The sequence below is a fragment of the Meleagris gallopavo genome, chromosome 1 (assembly GCF_000146605.3).
Source record: "Meleagris gallopavo isolate NT-WF06-2002-E0010 breed Aviagen turkey brand Nicholas breeding stock chromosome 1, Turkey_5.1, whole genome shotgun sequence".
NCBI classification, from domain to species: Eukaryota; Metazoa; Chordata; class Aves; order Galliformes; family Phasianidae; genus Meleagris; species Meleagris gallopavo.
The window spans coordinates 96401348-96424124 of NC_015011.2; the positions used below are offsets into that span (position 1 = coordinate 96401348).

General features: G+C 36.7%; 1 protein-coding gene across 4 annotated transcripts in view; it reads left to right on the forward strand.

Annotated features, from left to right (window-relative positions):
• Positions 1–22777, forward strand: part of USP25 (ubiquitin specific peptidase 25) — a 62707-nt gene that overhangs the window by 11857 nt on the left and 28073 nt on the right. For 2 of the 4 annotated variants that reach the window (XM_031556633.1, XM_031556634.1), the window contains exons 3-9: positions 10074–10160; positions 14587–14724; positions 15247–15323; positions 16036–16109; positions 17640–17788; positions 21468–21595; positions 22394–22489. In XM_031556633.1, the coding sequence (XP_031412493.1) occupies positions 14608–14724; positions 15247–15323; positions 16036–16109; positions 17640–17788; positions 21468–21595; positions 22394–22489 (641 nt within the window). In that variant the 5' untranslated portion in view covers positions 10074–10160; positions 14587–14607. Of the gene's footprint in view, positions 1–10073; positions 10161–14586; positions 14725–15246; positions 15324–16035; positions 16113–17639; positions 17789–21467; positions 21596–21870; positions 21960–22393; positions 22490–22777 lie in introns of those variants that run through there. The other 2 variants (XM_031556626.1, XM_031556630.1) reach the window with 2 other exon arrangements.

Consider the following 22777-nt stretch of genomic DNA (forward strand, 5'->3'; position numbering starts at 1 on the left):
GACTTCTTAACAGTACTTTAGGTGTTCCACTCTTGTTTTCTGTTTAGGAGAAAGCTTTCTTCTTTCCTAATGCCAGTGCATTTGGGGCTCGGCTCTCTTTGCATCCTAAGCATTTAGTTCTTGGAAGAAGGAAGACTTCTCAGTCTTGACTGTGAATCAAGTAAATGTTTTCTTCGTGGTTGGTGGCTCAGCTACCATTCTTACTATGTTTGAAGCAGTTTCCAATGTGAATCTAATTTTTGAATTGTTTTGTTTTTCCTATTGGTCACATTGAATTAAGTAGATTGTGATGGATCACAGAATGGCCAGGGTTGGAAAGGACCTCAAGGATCATGCATCTCCAACCCCCCTGTCACAAGCAGGGCCACCAACCTCCCCATTTTATACTAGACCAGGCTGCCCAGGGCCCCATCCAATCTGGTCTTGAACACCTCTAGGGACAGGGCATCCACAACCTCTCTGGGCAGTCTGTTCCAGCACCTCACCATTCTCTCTGTAAAGAACTTTCCCCTGACATCCAACCTAAATCTTTCCTCCCTCAACTTAAAACCATTCCCCCTTGTCCTGAAGTTATCAACCCTTTTAAAAGAGTTGACTCCCCTCCTGTTTGTAGGCTCCCTTTAGGTACTGAAAGGCTGCAATGAGGTCACTCTGCAGCCTTCTTTTCTCCAGGCTGAACAAGGCCAGCTCCCTCAGCCTGTCTTTGTAGGGAAGGTGCTCCATTCCCCTGATCATCTTTGTGGCCCTCCTCTGGACCCTCTCCAACAGCTCCCTGTCTTTCCTGTACTGGGGGCTCCAGATATGGCCTCATAAGAGCAGAGTAGAGGGGGACAGTCACCTCCCTTTCCTTCCTGGCCACCCCTCTTCTGATGGAGGATGATACCAAAAAGCATATTATTATGTGAAAGAGTTGCTTATATGCTCATTGTAGAAAACTCTTGCTTTCCTGGGCATGTAATGGAAGACTGGGTCCTGAAGAGCTTTCAGTCTGCAATCTCTGAGTTGCAGTTGTCATAATATTTTATTTCCTCTGTTTTGTCTGTGAAACAGCTGAGGTGGAAATGGATGGAGAATATGGTTTAAGCTGTTCTGTGGTTTCACAGACAGAGCAATAAGGATGTTGGGAGTCTAGGTTCTCTGTTTCCTTCCACTACTACTATTGTTACACTGCTGAGTAAAAACCTACCTGTTTCTTTCAAGTTCAGACATGCTGTGACCCTTTCATATGGGATATTCCTTTTCTTACTTTTTGTTTTTATCTGTGGCCCCAGTTTTCTCTTGTTAGTGCTGTGATTTTTCAAACTTCCTTTATATTTAGTATATAATGTGAAATCTGTTTTGTGAAGTATTGGAAAGCGTTAATGGATGATGGCTTTAACTTTGATTAATACAGGATTAATGAAAATGAGGCATATGGAATAGAAGTGCTGTGAGCCTTTCTGCAGTTTCTAGATTCAGTAGGATATAAAGGCTTGAAATTGCTTAGGTGTATTGTTTACTTTAAGCAAGAACTTCAAAACTGTAACCATATTAGGAAAAGTTGGCTGTTACTTTATGTCCTAACAGAGTATTTTTTCTTGCTTTGAACATGTAACAGAGGAGTGGTTGAATGGCATTTCTTATTATGTGCCAAGGCACAAGTATAAGATGAGTTATTCTGCAAGCATCTCAGATCATGCTTATCTGTCTTCTGAATTACAGTTGTGTTCTGAATTTGTTGCTTTAAATGAGTAAACATTCTCTAACAGCAGGCCAGTAATACTATGGTGAGCTGTTGATTTAAAATGTTGATTTAACCCAAGTGTGCAAAATTTCTTAGGTTAGTCTGACTCTCTGGATCAAACAGTACAAAAACTGTTTTCCCTCTTCTTCCATGTTATAGCAAAGCCTTGTAGAAAACAAAACATGACAGCTTAAAGCTGGTTTTCAGCAGTTTGGAATGCTGAGCTGTTGAACATTTATGAATAAATACGCTTTTTGTGGTACTTTCCAAAGCTTTGAAGATCTATGATTGTGTGTCTCTGTGACTTGAAAATTCTGAGTTTTCTCCTGACTCCACTGTGCAAGTGGAGTTGTTCTGCACAAATTCAACTGCAAGATTTCCCTCTTCTTCCTTACATGCAATTTTCTGAAGAACACGTGGATTTCCACGAAAGCTTTTGATTGTGCCAAATTATCAATGCACAGGAAAAAAAAAAGCAACATCGAGATTATGCTCAGGGTGATTTCTTCATTTTGTAAAGTCTTTTTCTTTAAATGGTAGAAGACAGTACATGGGGCTACTAAGTGCCTAGGAGGAAAATATACTTAAAATTCTCTTTCATTTTTAACGTTATTTTCTACATCATAAGTAAAATAGATATAATTTTATATGCAAATAAATATAGTAGTCAATTTCATTTTAGTGTAAGCATTATTCTTCATATATACTCTGATTCACATTGTACTGTGTTTGCTGAATGTTTTCTGATGTGTGATATGTGTATCAGCTTACATACAGGACCGATGACCTGCTATTAGTCACTATTCCAATAAACAGGATTTATCACTTACCGTGATTAAGACATGAATAAATGGAGTAACAAGCAGCTCCAGTGTAAGTTAAAGGGATGTGCTGGGTGGGTAGGAGCGCAGTGCATAAACAGAACGGTTCAGTGGCAACGAACAATCCTGTTCATGGAATTCTGTTGCCGAAAGAGTAGATTTAAGAATATGAACCATAAAGTAAAGTGTATCACTGAATACAAAAGGTGAGGAAGGCCTTAAAGATAAGAGAGAAACAGTGCTGCTGAATTAGTGGTGTAGAGTCCAAAAGACTTGAGGTTTGGAAATAAGTGAATTTATAACCAGTGAAGTTGCTTGTGTTTTTGCAGTATGGCATTAATGTTCACTCTTCGCTCTGTAGGAGTGCTAAATCACTGATAAGCATAAGTGCAATAGCATTTTATTTCTGAACCCTTAACACTTCAAATATCAGTAATTACTAAGTTTAAGCATATGCTAATATGTGCAGTTGTTAGCATATACTCCATATTGTGCTGCGTTTTTGTAACGTAGGTTATCAGCATGACTGAGAAAGTTAATCCTAATAATGTCCAGCTGACCCCACTAATACTAGCTCTGTGTACAGTAAAACACCAAAAATTGTTTATAAAGTAAAGCAGGAATGGAAGTCGAATTTGTCATGGCGGCCAAGGCAAACTACTAAGAATGATGTGATTTAAGCAGAACTCCTTCTGCTCTTTGCTTTTAGAACAATAATACTGTTATATTAATAATAATTCATGCTTGAAGATTGTTCTGTTCTTCCTATACAGAATGAAGGTACATATGATCTCTTCTTTGTGGCTTTAAAATCTGAATAAACATAAAATCAGAAATGCACAAAAAGGCCCAAGATGACTAAATGTTATTTTAGTGAATGAGTATTTTAGTGTGTTAATGCATATGTAAACTTTTGTCTTACACAAAATCATATTTTACCTAAGTGCCAGTACCTGAAGCAATTCATTATAGAATTGCTGTATGAATGCACGCTTCTTTCCCTCTGCCTAAGACTTGCTTTTTAAGCTGTACTAATAAGACATCTTTTGATTTTTGGCTTATAGCAAAATAAGCAAATTAAGTTCTTAATTTTCTTTGCCAGAATTCAAGTTTGTTTTTCTCGTCTTAAATCTTAAGCCTTAACACTACTTTGGACAAATTCCTTGCTAGTATTTGCTGCAGACATGTTGGTATTGCTACTCACACATACACTAGTGATGATATTCTTGTCCATTTTAAATCCAGTTCTCTTTGGTAAAAGGGAGCCCATAAAATAGCATGCCACAAGAATGGAAATTGCACAGCTCTTCTTGAGGCTGTTGGAAGAGAAACCTCAGTGATGACCGCATTTTACAAAAGTCTGTGCTATCCCAGCTTTCTGCCTCTGCATATGTCCTGTTTTGTTGGCTAAGATTTTTTAGTAACCAAGATATTTTCTTTTTCTTGCTTATCACTTTAGGAAGAGTTTCGGTTTTCTTCAGCCATTATCGCACTGATCAAGTGTGTTCATTCTACTTAAACATCATTACTGATATTCTGTAAAATGAAGATGTTCTTGGCATCCTGCAAATTGGTTTAGAATTAGTAGTCTGAGTCTCTTCAATATGAGCTTCACAGAATAATTTGAAGGTTCTTCCTTCTGACCTTAATCTTTGTAATGAATAAAAAGTTGGCTGTGTTCATTGTATTAGAAAGTTGTATGTTTTCATATAAACTTTAGAAAGGTACTCAGTATTAAAAAATCATCAGCTTTTGCTCGGAAATCTTAGCTTCTTTGTCCTCTGATGGAAACAAATACAAAATTTCTAATCAAGGAAAACAATGTGTGCGTGTCCCAGAAATAGCTGGTTTTAGTGCCCTGTGCTTACAGATATTACAAGAATTGGTTAGGGAGTGCCTGTCCTAAGATACGTGTAACAACTTGGTAAGTTTTCTTTTATCTAGATGCAGTATTACTGTTTTCCTACTCTACGAGTATGTTTGATGGCAATGCCTTTACTATTTTGGGACTCTCTTGGCAGCTGTTAATGATCTCTGTTGCATACTAAGCTTTTATGGATTTAATATGCTAATTTATATTTTTACAATATTAATGTAACATCACAGTACTTGAATGTTAAGAACTAATCCATTATTCTGCCAAGCTAAATTCTGCCAAGGTCCTTATTTTGATAATCCTAGACATTAAGAGGGAAAAAGGGGGATAGACAGGATGTTTTAAGTGAAACTAAGGCTGCTTATTTTCTGAAACCGTTGGACTCCATGTAACTAGGTTACACGTTACTCAGAAAAGTGAATGTTTCTAATATCTTATATTCTTGAAGCTGCAACTACCAAATTCACACTGACATGACAGAAAATATGTAGGTTGCCCTGAAAACAATGTCTCCTATTTATTTTCATCGGAACTACAATATGGGATACAAAGAGCACAATAACACTATTTGATAGAGCAAATTCTCTGCTACAAAACACTGTTTTTCAACACAGTCACCATCATTAGGTGATTTGTGTGGATGAGCTGATCAAGTTGCTCTTTATTTTGTGGTGTGGCAGCTGTACATGGCTGTTTGGAACATAGCTTATCTTTCATGTTGCTGTTGCCTCTGCTGAAACACACCAATCACTGCCTCACTGTGCTCACATCTGCTATTTGGTTTCCCCAAACATTCAGCAAGTGTTGATGAATGTCACAGGAGCAATTTTTTCTGCATGGAGGAATTTACTGACACACCTTTGCTTTATACGTGCTTCCATCTCAGATGCCATTCTGTCAGACTGCCCGGTGCTGCCGTGTGTTGCATACAACAAAAGGTAATGGAATACTGGTGGGAAGGTTCAGCCTCTCCTGCCATACCACCAACATCTACCTCAGACATCATGGACCAATGTAATAAAACAAGAAATGTTACTTTTGGAGCAGCCTTTGTATGTCCACATCACTACCTATATCAAGACAGCCACAGACATTCTGCTGCCATTCAGGACTGTTAGTTTGAACTCCCTGAATTAACACACATTTTTTTTTTTGTTCATTTGCACTTTCTGTTATTCTTTTCTTCTGTCCCAGAACAGACACAGTAAGAGACAGTACTCTAAAAATCTTGATTTTCATGGTAATTTTAACTGATACTACTGTCTCCCATATCTGTGTGCCTAGCTGTGGGAGAACTACTTTTGAACAGTGGATGAGGACTGAGCCAGAGGTTACTTGGCCCATGCAAGTCAGTGGGATGGCCAGCTTTAGCTTGGTGAAGTTATCAGAAGGAGGTGAGTTGGGAGGCTCAGTTTATATTCTTGAGGGCAGAGTTGCTGTTCAGAGAGACCTCTTCAGTGTGCAGGAATGGTCTGAAAGGAACATTATGAATTATCAAGGACAAATGCAAATACATGTTCCCAGGAAAGAGGAAGTCTCTATGCCTGTACTAGCTGGAGAGCAGCTCTGCTGGAAAGCCCTCATGGTTCCAGGCCATCAGCAAGCTGAGTGGGAGCCTGCCGTGGGAGCCTGCCCTGGCAGCAAGGAAGGTCAGCAGCATCCTGGTCCATAGGAGCAAAAGCACAGGCGGTAGATCTAGAGTAAGGATTGTGCCTCGATATTCATAGTGCTCTGATTTGGACCCACGTACAAGAAGGTCACTGACATGATGAGGTGAGCTCAGTGAGCTGGTTAGGGACTGAAGCGCTCCTGTGAGGGGCAGGGAGGACTTGTGGGAGGACCTCGTACCTATGGGAAGGCCATTGCCCGCTTGGAACAGCAGTGCATGTTGGGAGGATGTGAATCGAAATTTTTCAGTTGGGGCAGGAGATTCATTGTGGATGTAAGAAGCACTTTTCTCCACGAGGAGAGACTGACGGTGGAGAAGGCTGTCCAGAGAAACTTGTGTGGGCTCTACTGCACTTCAAAGACTGCAGCTCAGCATGGCCATATCACCATTCCCTCCCCCATGGGTGAGACAGCAGAGAGAATGGGAAACAAGGCAGAACTCATGAGAGAAAAAATATTTGCTAAGACAGACAAGGAAAGTGGAAACAAAAAAGCAGTGATAACAGTATATATGGCTCACTGCAATTACTACCTGCTGTCTTGACACCCAGTGCCAGCACGATGCCTGGCAGCACCACAGGGTCTCACCCTGCCAACCAATACTCTCAACCCACAAGCAGTGCTGCTCCCAGCCAGCGTTATGGCCTGCCGTGTGGTGCCACGTGGTATGAAGTGATCCCTGTCCTCATTCTGGCCCCACCTTCTTGTCTGTGCCATTATGGCGGTGGCCCTGCCCCAACAAGTGTCCTGGTCCAGCCCCAGACATGCATGTATCACTCAGCAACAAACAAATGGTGTATGATTGACACTGTTCTGGATGAAACTGTGACATGCTGCTTAGAGTAAGAGGTTGTACAGGGTGATTTTCATGGGTGCCTTTCATTCCTAATATTTCTGTAGTTCTACTGTACAATTAGGGATATTTAAATGCAACAAGGAATTTATGTTCAGTTAATGTAATTGAGTGTAAGATTTATTATTATTTTTTAACTCCTGTGAATGTTAAATATCAGTCTTGAGAGAATCCTTGAGCTCTGTTTTCCTGATGAAATCCTATAGGAGAGTAAAATAATTGAGAGATCCTAAAAGTTTAAATACACTGGAGGAAATAAAAAGCATCAACCTTTAGAGGAATTTTTACTGCATGCGTTACTTTTGTAAATGGTCTTATTTATTTTCCATTGAGGCCAATAGATATGAAATATCCTCCTTTTAGATCAGGCATGTTTTCTTCTACCAAGATTCCTTCAGACCTGAAGCCTCCAGCACAAGAAAGATGTGGAGCTGTTAGAGTGGATCCAGAGGAGGGCCACAAAGATGATCAGAGGACTGGAGCATCTCTCTTCTGAAGGAGGAGAGAAGGCTCTGGGGAGACCTCATTGTGGCCTTCCACTGCTTGAAGAGAGCTTGTAAGTGGGAGAGGGACTGATTTTTTTACACAATCTGATAGTGATAGGACGGGGGAAATGGCTTTATTCTAAAAGAGGGGAGATATCAGGGGAAATTTTTCACTGAGAGGGTGCTGAGGTACTGGAACAGGCTGCCCAGAAAAGCTATGGATGCCCCATCCCTGGAGGCATTCAAGGCCAGGCTGGATGGGATTCTGGGCAACCTGATCTGGTGGGGGGGCAGCCCTGCCCAAAGCAGGAGGGTTGGGGCTGGGTGGGCTTTAAGATTCCCTCCCAACTAACTATTCTATGATTCTGTAATACTGCTGCAAGGAAGATTTAGGTGAGCTCTTTTGTAAGTTCTTTTCTGAAGTACTTACTGCACAAAAACTAGTTGGTTTTGGGCATGCTGAGACTGTACGCTTGGAAGTTCTCTTTTACTAAATACAGAGAAATTTCCTGAAGTTGATATAGCTTGGCATAAAAGAACTAGGACGTGAGGCTGTCCTGTTAGCATTAGCACTGTGGGCAGTGAATTACTGTACGAGTGTTTTGCTGCATCTCGGAACAGACATGCACAGTGTATCATGTAAAACTAGCTTCTGTTTCTTAAGAGAAGTTTAGTAACTCAATACCTTTAAGAAATCCCCTAAATAATTTTGAATGGGATAAAGCTAAAGAAAAGAATGTATCAGTCCTTAATTATCTTCAACTGTTTTCAGAAAAAGATTAGTTCAGCTTACTAGAGCTGTATGTTCACAGCTGAGAATTCTGGGTTAAAGATGAAAGAAATGTGAATCAAGTGCCAGGCAAAAATGATAAACTTTGGTACGATTTTCTGTGCTTGGCACTTTGATAGCACTTAGGTTAGTCATAGAGGAGGTCAATCTTTGGTCATTATATTTCAACAGCTGTTTTGTTTTGTACGTAAGACATTGCTATGTTTTAGTTGATGAAGAGCCCATCAGTGGAATGCTGTTACATCATAAGACATAACTTCAATTAGTATGAACCTCTAGAATGTCACTTAAATTAAATATTAACATTTTCTTTGCTTTGAGTAAGTAAATAAAGAACTCTGTTTTAATCTTCCTTCTCTATGAGGAAGGATAAAATGGGAGCCTGTATTCTGAACGTTAGAACAGAAGGGAAAAAAAGGAAAAACTTGCCTACTTGATTGTATTGGTTTAACAAGATCAGGAAAGTATTTTCTTGGTGGTTTAGCAGGAGTATTTTTTTTTGTTGTTTTTAATTCTAGAAACATTGGGAAGGACAACATCTGTAGACTTCTGACTTTGGAGATGCTCTATAGTCTGGTGTATGGGAAATATCAAATTCAGAAAAGGCTCTTTTATGGGGAGAGTTGGGAGTGCTGCAACTTCTCATAAATTCATCTTTTCCTTGTTTCAAAACGTTTTAAATTCTTAGAATAGACCCAGTGGATCTTCATAGTATCTGTTTTAGTTTCTTTGCATTATGGAGTTGAAATCCTGTGAAATCCAGTGCGGTCTGTGACATATGTTTTCACCTGTGTTGGGCAAGTTGCATGATCAAAGTCAACTGCTGGTGTAGGCAAGCTCTGCCTTTCCAAAATAAGTAGCTAATATGTGAACAGGGAAAAAAAAACAACAATGATATAGATTGTACAAACAGAAGTGACGAATAAAGTTAGATGAATAAGAGAGTCTTTCCTGCATTTCTCTGAGCATACATAGATAAACTAAATCCTTTTTGTAACCCTTTCTTCATCAAAATGCTGGTCTATTGTAATGAAGTGATATTATTAAGCCTAAATTACTTTTAAAAAACTCTAGAACTTCAACTTTGACTGAAGAAGTTCCTTCCTGTACTGAAAAGCAAGGATGCAGCTACATAAGTGTTGAGGACGTTAATTTTCAGCCACTGCTTTGAACTTTTATTCTTGCAATCAAAAGTCTTGTTCTTATACTTTCTTTGTTCTAGGTTCTGTACTGCAGTATTATGTTCTTTGTAGGTGTGCCCATAGAAACCTGTTCTCATGTCCTATTGTTCATAAAATAACAGCAGTTTCTGTCAAGTTGCATAGCCCAGTTTCCTTACTCTAATGTGCATTATTCATATCCTTCAGTAATGGGAAGAATTTATAGAATGCAAATATTATAAATAATTGCAAGTGGGTTTACGTTATGTGTACAAAGATATAGCCACTCTCCACTGAGGAAGTAAATTATAGAGGAGCTACAAAACAAATTTCCCATGGCCAAACAAGCGTTCATTTTAATTTGAAAATTAATGGCTTTGCGATTAAAAAAATACTTGTTGTAGAAAAGTAATTTCTTCTACCTATCATACATCGTTCTTGTTCCATTCACATGGTTGTTAAGATGTTTTTAAATTATACTGTGGACTTGTTTTTTTGTTTGTTTGTTTGTTTTTTGGTAAAAATAATTGTATAATGTTGAAAATATGTTTTACCAAATTAAGTGAAATAATACAGCTTCTGAAATTAAACTGTAGAGTTGTATATGTTTAGTATTTATATGTTTAGTATTGATTTTATTGAGAATTTTTTAGAGTTTTCAGAAGTGCTTTAACACTTTTTTTCTTTTCCTTTTCAGTCATTATTTAACCTACTGGAGTTTCGAAGGCTAGTTTTGAATTTCAATCCTCCTGCGAATGCTCAAGACTTACCCCGAAACCAAAAGGTAAATTAGGAACTGACTTCCCCTAGTGGTTAATGAGGACATTTCTCTCTTGTAATTGAATTTTGTACTGCTCTGCAGCTCAAATTAGCACGTTTTATAGATGCCAATTAACACTGCTCTGAGCTTTCTATAACGGATCTTACCTAAAACATGTTGGCTAGGTGATAGAGTAGTACTTTCTTAACATCCTGGCCTATAGAATTTGCTTAGCATGTATGCTAAGTATAGTATGCTGTTTAGACTTGATTTGTTGAATTGGCTTTTCTGATAGTGGTAGCACTGATGCTAGTGAGTGTGCAGTTTTAATGTGGAAGTAGTTTGTATGAACAAATATGTTTTATTCTGATCCTCTCGCACTGTAGGTATGGGCATACTTTTGGGTTACTCCGCATAGTTTTGATCAGTGTAGTTTTACCTGTAACGTTACTGTTGACAAGGAGTGTGTGTTAATTATTTGCAATTCAAGATCTGAGAATAAGCCTTTGATTATTAGTTGGCCTCTTCTAGCCTTTTAGCAAGGTGATAGTAAACGTAAATTCTCCAGTGTTCATTGTGGTATTCGTATAGAACTGGAGAGTAGAGAGGTTGGCTCAGATTTCTTGTAATCTCAGACTAATGTGGAGGAATGGTCATGAACTGAGGGACAAAATAGACCAAGTTATTTTCCTTTAGAGGATATCCTCTGAGGAAAGATGCATGGGAACACAATGAATTCTTTGTTACACATTCTTTTATAAGGAAGAAATGGGAAGAGGAAGTTGCTGTATGTTATATAAAAGCATCTAGGATCCTAATTTTCAGCAGTGCAGAGCAGTGGATTTTTTGCATATCCTGAAATAAGACTATTGTCTTTTGCCCATTTCCTTAAGATTTTTCAAAGAGAGTGCGTTGACAGCCTGGCTTAAAGTTGTTTGGCATTGGAGGATTGACTGGAATGTTCACTAGGAAAAAAACAGCTGCAATTTGAAAAGCAAAAGAAAGCAAATAGAGATGGTGTCCATTTTCTAAACCTTTAGGTATGCACCATAAAAGGGAAGCTGCGTGTCCAGTCAGAACTGTATAATCCTCCCTTCCACTCCCTCCCCCTCTGCTTAAAGAGCAAGTTGTCACTTGTTTTCTTTAGGAAAAAATGTTTGCATTAAATAACGAGATTCTGTAAGAGTACAGCATCGATAGAGTTAGGAGCATATCACAAGAGGATGACAGATTGGTATGTTCTAGTAAGAAGGACAGGATAAAATCATGCTTTGCTCCAACAAGGCAGTTCACAGGTAAGAGATGATAATGACAAGCTGTTGTCTTTGAGAAATATCTTACTCAAGCATTGCCACTAGCAGCCATATTCATTTAGCAATTCTAAAGTGCTATTTCTTAGAAATTCTTATCATTACAAACATGTAATGATTGTATGAGATGATGAGACAGCAAATTGTAGGATTTATGTAGGAACCTTGCTTTCTTGCAAGCCTACTAGTAAGAATCTCTGGCAGTAATTCATATCCTCTCCTATGTTTAAACTTAATTGAGATTCCAGAGTGGAATTGTAATTAATCCATATAATTGTATCTCATACCTGAAGTTGAAAAACGATTGTATTAGCATGAAAATATTTTGAGAGGAGAAATAACAAGAATAAAAAAAGCCCTGGGATTTACTTCTGTCTGCTTACTTGTTTTAACAAATATTTTTACCTACTGTGGTGGTGTTTGTTTGTTTATTTGTTTTGTAGGTGGTGGTGGTTTCTTCTTGTTTTATGTGCGTATGTGTGGTGTGTTGTTTATTTCCCGTCCCCCCATCTAGTATTAAATCTTGGATGTGACTGATATTCCTTGCTCATAGAACAAGTTTTAATAAACTCAGCTTTGGTTCTGGTTGACGGAAAGTAGAGTTTAATGCTAGGATTGTAACAGTGTCGTGGTATAGAATTAAAGCGTGTGGTTGCTCTTCAGTGCACAGTGAAGTGTTTCTGTGATCTATTATCAATATATTGAATTCAAATTCAAATGCAAAAATTTCTATCCAGAAATCATTGGTAAAAATTGTGACATAACAAATAAAACTACTACCACCACCACAAAAACAGCAAAACCCACACGCACTTACTTCAGCTGATTGAACTTTGCTTTTCTTGACTTTTAAACTTCAATATACACTTAAAATCTCAAATCAACTTTTCTTCCTTTCTGAAATTCATTCTTTTTCATTAGTGTGTCAGTCAGCTTCTTCCTGTGGAACAAAATATGATTCTCTGTAGTTATTGCATCCTATATTCTTTCCCAGGTATCTGTTCATATGAAAGCATGAGGTATTTTTTGCTGTAATCAAGGAAGCCACAAACATATTTGATGTAGAGTAGATCTTCAAGAAATGTTCAGATATTATAGGAAAAGAGTTAATGTTCTGCAGATTAGGACATTGTTTGCTATTTCAACATTATTGGCATGCCAGTGTGCTGGCATAGTGCTTGACAATAATGAATGCTTGCTATGTATCAAATATGTAGATTGTTTTAGAAGGATTCCTTAACCATAAATTGTCCCAACATCACTGCATTAAGATGGTGCTTATGCAGGCAAGATATGTGATAAATTAGAGAACATCTTAGATAAGAGTTTTTCATATAACTTCTATTTTCAAATTGAATTCAACTTTTTTCTTCTTGCACACAGAGTGTGCTTCAAAATTGAGACGTGATGCTGTGCTGTGTTTACTTCATCAGTTCTTTTTGTACTAATACACAACTCCTTGTATAATATACAACTATTGTGGCCAGCTAAACCCACTTGAAGATTTTAGGCTTTGTTTAGTGAAAATCACTGTTTATTGTGCTAGTACCTGCATATTCTGGTTGAGGATCATGACAAATGCATTGTAAGAGCACTTTCAAAGAAAAAAAATTACTAATTTTGGAAAACCTTTTTAGATTTCACAGATATATTTATTCCATGTACTCTTTCTGAAATCAGTATCCTTTTCTTCAACCGAAAGCTACATGCCTTACAGTCAGCCAAATAATTAGTGTAAATTTGGTTGATGCAGTTGTGTTCCTTGCCAGCATACTTGCAATTTAGTAGTACAGAGGTGATATCTAGAGCATTGTGGTCAACTGTCTATGTTATGCATATGAATAGATAATTGGTACTACAGAAGATTCTTGATAAAATGTAGGTAAAATTTGTAATTCTGTTCATCTTCAGTAGATCACTCTATGAAAATTCACAGTTAGTTTCCCTGTTTTATAGTTGTAAATTGTTTTAAAAATGTAAATGGAAGACTAAATTATATTCTTAAATTATGAAAATTCATTGTAGAATTAGGATGGCGTTTAGTGAAGCCTTTGATCTTTCCTGTGAACATTGATTATAATTGGTGTTTTGCAGGGTGGACTAAAAGAGCAAAGAAAATTTGTTGAGAATTAACATGACTAGAAGTAGTTTTTAGGTATTATGAAGAGCACGTTCTAATTCCTCACTGCCATGGTATTTAAAGCTGAAATAAAGTCTTTATGTACTAGAAGCTCTATACATGCTGGATTGACATGGGAATGACTAAACTAGTCTGGTCTTTGATTAGCATGTTTGTCATCAAGTAATGCCAGTTTGATGGGCATCTGACAGCTGTGCTCTTTGAATGATACTTCGTTGTAAGTACAAGTGAATATTACATGGGTTTTAGTTTCACAAGTGTGTCTGCTACCCGCTGAGGACTAAGATTGATAGTTAATCTCCACATTAAACCAGTGGATTAATCTATGTTGTGATTGATTGTATTTCAGTTTACTTATTCTTCATTATACGGTCCTAATAGAAATAAGCATAGAGAATTTGGGCTTGTTGCCCAGAGTATATAAGATTTAGTAGTAAGTAGGTTTTGGGATTAACAGATCTGTCCACTTGTTCATTCGGCCTTATTTTAAGCTAAACAGTCACATCTCAATGTGATTTCAAAAAGCTGTCAGTTTCTGAAGTGTAATTTTTTTTCCAGATAACTATATTATTTTGTAAATAGGACATTATTTTGTAATAACAAGAGGTCTTGTGCACAAACTGGGACAGGATGTTCCTGCAACGTCAGGAAGCATGTCTTTATTGTGCAGGTGTCAGAGCTCTGGCACAGGTTTCCTAAAGAGTTGTGAAGTTTTCTTGTTGCTGATTTTCAAAAGCTACTTGGGCACCATGCTCTGGCTGACCCTGCTTGAGACAGGGGTTGGAGCAGATGGACACAGAGATCCCTGCCAACCTCAAGTATGCTGTTGTTCTGTGAAAAATCTGACTAGTAAAAGGCAACACAACCTTGATAGTAATGGAAGTAAACTTAAATATTAGTTTGACAATTGGCAAAATATATGTTAATTTCATTCACTAACACTTTTCTAACTGTATCTTTGTTACTGCTTTATTAAATATTTTTAATTCTTCAAATACAGGAACATAGGAATTTGCCTTTCATGCGTGAATTGAGGTACCTGTTTGCACTTCTGGTTGGTTCAAAAAGAAAATATGTCGATCCATCTAGGGCGGTTGAAATTCTTAAAGATGCTTTTAAATCAAATGATTCTCAACAGGTAATTTATGTTTTTTTAATTCAAAATTATTATAATTTTGAGAGCTCTCATTTGGTCACATAACAGTAGGATTTTGCTCTTTTCATAAACACTTTATTTCTTCAGAAATGTTGTTCTTCCTGCATGAGGTTATATGGTTAGGGTATTTAATTACAACGTGCTGAAGTTAGTGCTTGGTGAAAGTAATGTCACTGTTTGTTGGATACCAGAGGGTTTGAACAATAGGATTCATAAGATGCCTTTGAACTGCAATGGTGTGAAAGCTGAGTCCAAGTAATAAGGATCACAAGACTATGTAGAGGCTGAGGAACACTAGAACATTAATGTGCTGTAAGAGCTGCATGTAAAAAAAAAAACCAAAACAATAAACACAAAAACAAACCATTGCCTAGTCTTAGGCATTGTGTGACTTTGGAATTCTTGTAGGGAGGGAATACTGCTATGCTGATATTGCAAAGTGACACACCACTGTATTCTGTAATATATGTGAATGTTTACTGATCATTTAACATTTTCCAACAGCAAGATGTTAGTGAATTTACACACAAATTACTAGATTGGTTAGAAGATGCCTTCCAAATCAAAGCTGAAGAAGAGAGGTAAGATTTTTTTTCTAGCTCTGTGTATTGACTGTTTAGTTGAGGAAAAGACAAACCAAACAGAAATTCTGCTTTTAACTGTATGGCTGAAAAAGATCCAAGCTTGTAGCTGTACTAGTTAAAATGTAATTTTCCTTGTATGCTGATACCCTCAATTTTCTGAATTTTCTTTTTCACCTTCTTCTTCCATGTTAAAAATCCAGAATATATAAACAGTAGAGATATGTTTTGTCAGTAATGTTAAGCTTTTTTTTTTTTCATTTGAATGCAGTTTAATTTTCAATACCATAGTTTAAGTTCTTCAAAACCTTGCTCCTGTTTTTCTTCTCAGAAGATGAATGCTTGTAGTTTGTGTAAGTGAACATCTACTTGTAAACTGCTTTTTGAACATATATTTGTTTCTATAGTGTCTGAGAAAATAGTTTTTTACAAGGTTATGTACAATTCAACTACTCTCAAATTTATTTTGATTTGAATTTGATTTACATAAGTTTTGCTGGAATTAAGTGCTTCTGAAACTTAATTTTCAGACTATACTCACCATTGCAAATATGTGAATGGTTGTTGTTATCATTAGAGGAAAGTACAAAACAGTGAACTGTAGCTAAGTAAAACAGTCAGCATTTCTATAATAAACTTAAAATATCTTACACATTTTTGTAAGAATTTATGGCCTTCTGTGATCTTGTACTAATGTGCTTTCTGTTTTCAGGGATGGAGAGAAACCAAAGAACCCAATGGTGGAGTTATTTTATGGACGGTTTCTAGCAGTTGGTGTACTTGAAGGTACGTGACTGAATTTACTTGGACTTTTGTGCAGGTGTCTTTTCAGTGGTAGTCTAAATGGACAGATGAATGGTGCAGTTGTAACATCTTTACCTATCTGCAAAAATACGCTTGGAGAATACACTGCAGAATGTGTCAAATGGTTTGTCCTGAGAAGATGAGACTAACAGTGAATGTAGTGAACTTCAGCCATCATGAATGACTTTTTCATTACCTTTCATGAGCTGAGTGTGTCCTGAAGTGTAGTAGAAGTTAAGGTGAGTTGCAGACCAAAAATGATTGCAAGAATTGATCATCAGGGCATTTTTGTCATTTGCTAATGGTATACAGAAGGTATACAGAAGACAAGTGACTACATTTTATTATATATATATATATACACATTTTATTGAGATAGTCTCTCTCAATCTTCTTCATTTAACAGAATCTAAATTTTCAGTTCTATTTGTCTGCACAATTTCTGGTGTGGATAACTCATCTTTAAAGTATTGTTCAAGGAACCATTGGAAACTTGCTCAGGGACACTGTCGGAGAGTGTGCTGAGGAGTCAGAGACTTGTACAACAAGCTTTCCTTTATCTAACTGGCACATAATTTGTGGAAATGCAGCCTTTTATATTTCCCAGTGGCCGGAAACTGTGAAAGCATTTTTAATGTTGCTGATTCTGTCCTTGTCCAGAGAGCGAATAATTGTTGAGATGCATTTGAATGAAGAATCTATAATCTTTAAAGTGTCTTCCAGATTGTCCCTTGGCCTGGAACACTTTAATGGTTTGTTGTCAGACTCAAAAACTGTTGTCTGAATTCCTTGCTACTAGCTAGCATTCTCATTCCTTTGCTTTTAGATTCTTTTGTCCTTCACAATCACATCTCTATTGAGGAGATATTAACAAATAAAACAAAAACAACAAAAAAGAGACAGCACCAAGAAACTGGCCAATGCAAGAAGACTTGTTACTGACTTCAGGATGAAATAAATTGAAATTATAAATTGAAATCACCTGCCAGTTATATTTCTCATCATGTTTGAGCTTGTCCACTGTAACCAAATTATGATCTTTTCAGGATGGAAATAATGAATATTCTCTTCTTGTGGTTTGTTTTTGCAAAAAATACTTGTACGAAGAGCTGCATCTTACTAACAATTCCACTGACTTTGCTGATGCTGTGCAGTGTTCTATTCAGCTGCTATTTGCAAAATGGCTTTGACTTGGCACTACAATTTTACACGCATAAAACATTTTGAGTTATGCTTATTGTGATTACATATAGAAATAAAATAAATTATCTAAGGTGGAAAGCATTACCTTCTTTTCATACATATGAGTCAATTGCTCGGTAAGAAAATAAGAATATTGATCAGTAAATTAGGCCAGGTGACCTATAATTATTTGTTTGGTATAATCGTTTTTGTTTTGCCTTGTGTTAGTTTTCTTAGATATTTTGGTGTGTATTTTTGTTGGTTATTGTTGTTATTTTAAAAGCAAATGTTAATTCTTAACACCTTATCTGTTTAATTTCTTCTATGAAGGTAAAAAATTTGAAAACACGGAAATGTTTGGCCAGTATCCACTACAGGTTAATGGCTTTAAAGATCTGCATGAGTGCCTAGAAGCTGCAATGATTGAAGGGGAAATTGAATCTCTCCATTCAGAAAACTCTGCAAAGTCTGGTCAGGAGGTGAGTTGAATGCCCCTGAGAACATCTCTCAGAATGTTGTTGTAGTGCCCTATGTATTTCACTTGATTCTTTTGTTGTTGTTGTTCATCTTCGTTTTGTGACCACTGTTGATTCTTCTGCACATTCTGATGTTTGGCATAATTGGATTGTTAATTTTGGGGGCTTGTACTTTCTTTTGAGTATCAAGAGTATTATTTTTTGGTATGATAGTAATGCATAAAGTGATTGACTCAGGCTGGTTCCCACCTGTTGCTGATATTTGATCTCCAAAGATGTCATGTTTATAACACCCTGTGGTAGTTGATCGCTGCTTTTACTGACTTACTGTCTATGCCATGCTATAAGCAACATGTGCTTGCTGCCTGTTTGACCATTGCTTCCAAGAGTTATTATTATTCCTCTGTACTCTTTCTTGTCATTTCTCTGCATGCTATATTTTTTCCCCTCTACCATTTTACTCTTTTTCCATCATCTTTCTCTGCCTATTGCAATGCACAATTCTCCTCTCTTTTGTTAACTGCAGTGAACAGACAGCACTTGCTCTTAAGAGCTGCTGTTCCTTCTGGTATGTCCTTCCAAACGTTCCAGTGCTCTTCCTCCCAAATATCAGGGCATGTTGTAAGCATGGGTGGAGGGAATAAGATGGCATCCTTCTAGGAAGTGGAATAGGCAGTTTGTGATGTTGAGTCAAGGTGATGAATGAAATTTCTTGAGCAGAAGTAACAAGTTAGGGAAAAGAGGAAGTTGGATTTATGGTAGTTGTAGGACAAAGAGGTGTATTCTGATTTATCTTTTCTTTTTGTTGTCATGCTTGTGTATGTCCAGCATTTTTCTTTGGCAGGACTCCTTTCAATAACATATCAGTTATTGATGTGGAAATAAAATAATTCCTATTTCCTACAAAGGCTGAACTACTTGTACTTCACACAGTCACTCATGTTTCATCACAATTACTTTAAAGATGTAAAATCTTCAGAGGTTTCTTCTGCTTAAACAAAAAAAAATCAGATATAGTTTCTTCCAGTCTTTTGCAATAATGAAATATTGCAGCCTTTAATAATCTCAGTATGCAGGATTTAATGACCAACTGTGATGATACACCTTGATATCATACTCCAATTTGAAGTTTCACTTAAAATTTGTGTTAACAACAGAAGTTTTGTAGCACCTCTTTTGCAGTCACTTTTTCTGGTCAGTTAATGCTTATCAAATACTGATCATCCAAATTAGATGTTAGCAAATGTGTATGTTTTCAATTATCACATTGTCAAATGTATTGTTGCATCTTACTATATTCTTCTCTCCCAGGGTGCTTCAAATTCTTTTTTCTTTTTTAATTTCAACATTTTATATAAATGACTTCTAAAAATGAGTAGATTTTTGGAAATAGAACAAAAAGAAAAAAAAACCTAAATATATTGGCACAATTCAAAGTTTGATTTCTTTAAGCAAGATATAGGTGCATTGAGAACAATATTGTCCATCTTATGGACTGTAGGCTGTCTTGAACTTAAAGTCTGTGTGCATTCATGCATAAAATGTCTGTTCAGTTGTTAATGCTTGACTAGAAACGTCAGACTTTGTTTTGTTTTGGGTTGGTTTTTTTTCAACCTTTAATGGTTAAAAAATGTTTCTACAGGGGATGGAAGGATAATCACATACTGATCTAGAGTGTTAATCTTTGAGCTCTGTGAAGCTGTGTTTTAATTAGTTTAGGTTAGCATGTGAAAATGAAGTGAAGTAATCGTATTGACAACAGTGGCAAAATGAGAAAGGTAACATTAAGTCCTAATCTAGAAAACGTTGTTATTACTATAGGGTCATCTAAACAGGTTATATCTCCCTGGAATTAAATAATGTATTTGTAGTGGCTGCAGCTGTTAGTTTGCTTGAACATTAATGCCTCGAAAATAGAGGATTTGGAAGCTGAAGGAAGCTGAATTAATTGTAATTTTATCAAAGTGAATCTCTGTTGAGGAAGATTTCAAGTGGCATTCCTAAGAGTTGGTAGATACCAGGCTTAAAGGTAATGATGTTGATGTGGTTGTCATGTGTTAAGATTCATTCATCCTTTTTTTCACTACTGCTTTTAATGGAATATTTAGCTAGTTCACTGTTTTTATAAAAGTAGTGTGTCAAAGGCTCAGCCATGCACTAGAGGATTTCCATGTGTGAGTTAATATTCAAACATGGAAAAGAGAGCATTGCCTGTCTCAAGGAATTAAATCCAAATTCAGGAGAAGATGGAGGGTCATTGTGTGTGCATGGAGTTCGAAGTATGGAGAAAACTAGATCAAATTTATCAACAGCATTGTTGATGTTGATGAGTTCAGCACGTTAATAGTTTAATCATGAAATGGTTTGGGGACCTTGCAATAGAAGGGATTTAGGAAAGGAGTGTGATTTGGTTTTGCTAATTTTAGCATTGAAATATATGCTGTGTGAACGAGTTGGAAGACTTAAGTTAGAAATTGTCTCCTTTAAAACTAAGGAATAGTTAATAAAGGCTAATATGGACATGAAAAGGCAAGGCAGTTCCTTTTGCATGCAGGAAGAGAGTGATGCTGATGGTAATGAACTAGGAAAATTCAGCAACTTCCTTGATAGCTGTTTGTGTGACTGCTAAGGCTGGGCACAGAGGAAACATTGCTCTGAAATGTGGAATGGTGAGAACCTAGACTAGAATTTTAACCATGAGCAAAGAAAGAAAAGCCTGTTATGGAGGTGTTATATGAAAAGAATATTTGAGACATTTCACTAGATAGAAAGCTTGAAATGAGCCCCAAGTCATTGTGCATTGGCACTTACATCAAAATTGTGTGACAGTCATGCCCACAGCAATCAAAAGCTTGCATACAAAACATATTGCACATCCATAAACGGATAGACCAAGCTTTTTATTTTGGAGAATGGAGGGAGAAAAAAAAGAATTCTAATGGAGCTGAGTCTTGTATTTTTGTTTACTAAGAAACAAAATATAAAAAGAGGCTAAGGATAGACCTGTGTTGAATACTTAGACGAAGCTGGGATGAGATGATAAAAACATGGGTTGGTTAATGGATGGGTTAGCTGTGATTAGGGAAATGAAAAGAAACTTTAAAAGATGTTATTTGTACAAATGAGATTTCAAGAAAGAGTATCAGTTTTACAGCAGTAATAGCACTTAATAGCGCTTAATTTGGCACAGAGCACTTACTGATTTTCCTTATGAGGAAGGAGATCATTAGAAACTTTGAGTGTTATCAGTTGAATGAAAGGGTCAGAAACTGAAATCTGAAAGAACTTGAGGGAAGAACACTTCATGAAATATGAACTAGTCTTCCAATGGCCTTTGAGAGTTGAAGGAGAATAGGACACTTGGAAAGGTAGGGACATTCAAGTGCAAATTGCTTTTAGTACAAAAGAGATGAATGTGAAAAAATAAGAAGCCTTCCAGACTGCTCTAATTTAATGCAGTAAACAGTAAATGAGTTGAAATGCTCTGATGTGCATAGGTAAGGTGTTGTCTCTATTTTCAGTGAAGCTGAAAATATGGGAACTTTGGAAAACTTACGCTGATGGACTCTCTAAAAGTAATTTCTTCCATAGCTGTTTCAGTATGCAAGTAGTGTACCATTATTACTGAAATTCTGTTACTGAAAGCATTCACTGTGGGGTTTTGTCTTTTTGTTTTGTTCAGCACTGGTTCACCGAGCTTCCTCCTGTCTTAACTTTTGAACTGTCAAGATTTGAATTTAATCAGGCTTTGGGGAGACCAGAGAAGATACACAACAAATTAGAATTTCCTCCAATTTTGTATCTGGACAGGTACAGTCTATTATTACTACCAAAGTCTTAGTATGAATATAAATTTAATTTCAAGAATTTGGTAAAATTGCTGATGTATCTAGCAAATGTCTGTACTAGCTGAAAAAGTTGTAATTTCATAGGTTTTAGTGACGGTTTCAGAAAATACACTTAGATGACAATTTAAGACGTAATGCTACATCATGCCAAAACCTTCTTGTGCTTCAGTCTTTAACTTATTGCTAGATAGTTGTATATATGGGCAAAATACTCTGAAAAATGTCACTGTCTTGCAGTGTTTATTGGTCAGTTCGGGAAAGAGGGTGAGAAGTCAGCTATTTCATGGTGTTCCAGATAGACTGCATGGTATGAAGATACTCAGAATGTAAGGATCTGCAGCATCAGTGCATGGTGTCTGTATGTAGAGGTGAACTATCATCATGGCTTTCAGTTAGCTACTAAATGTTATTTGTGAGCCTAAACAGTGAAACAAGGGTATTGCTACATGGCTGCTACTAAAAGCACTTAATTTAGAACTTTTCTGATATGTTTGTGATACGGGTATAAGACACATACATTATACAAACAGAGCTTTTGATATTGGGGATAAAGTCTCTACTAAAAGATATGGTGGGAGGCTTAATTGGCTTACTATTTACTTCTCAGCTCTGTTTTACTGTTTAATGTGTTGTAGGTAAAAGAAGTTCTGGAGAGCGAGAGTAATTTTTTAGCACCAAGTGGTGAGGCCGGCTGCAAACTTCTGTTTCAGTACTGGAATTATATGAGCTGATGTACCTTTATAACCTTCATGTTTTACAGATATATGCACAAAAACAGAGAATTAACAAGAATTAAACGGGATGAAATCAAGAGACTCAAAGAGTATCTCACGGTTTTACAGCAGAGATTAGAACGGTACTATAGATAAATGTTCACAATGTAAATGTAAATAATGTTATAGGCTCTGTAGAACAGAATAACTCCCTTCAGCTCTACACTTTTGGCTGTAGTCATTTGCTTTAAATTTCACTGCTTTATCTCTTTTCTTTTAGTGTTTCCTTTGGAAACTTTAATTGCGGTAGTTGTGATGCATGAAACTTGCTAGGAAAGGTGTGCTTTATTTAATTGAAGTCAACCAGAAAAAAATCCTTTTTCTTTGATTTTTATTTGTATGTGTGTGTGTGTGTGTTTCGGTTTCGGTTG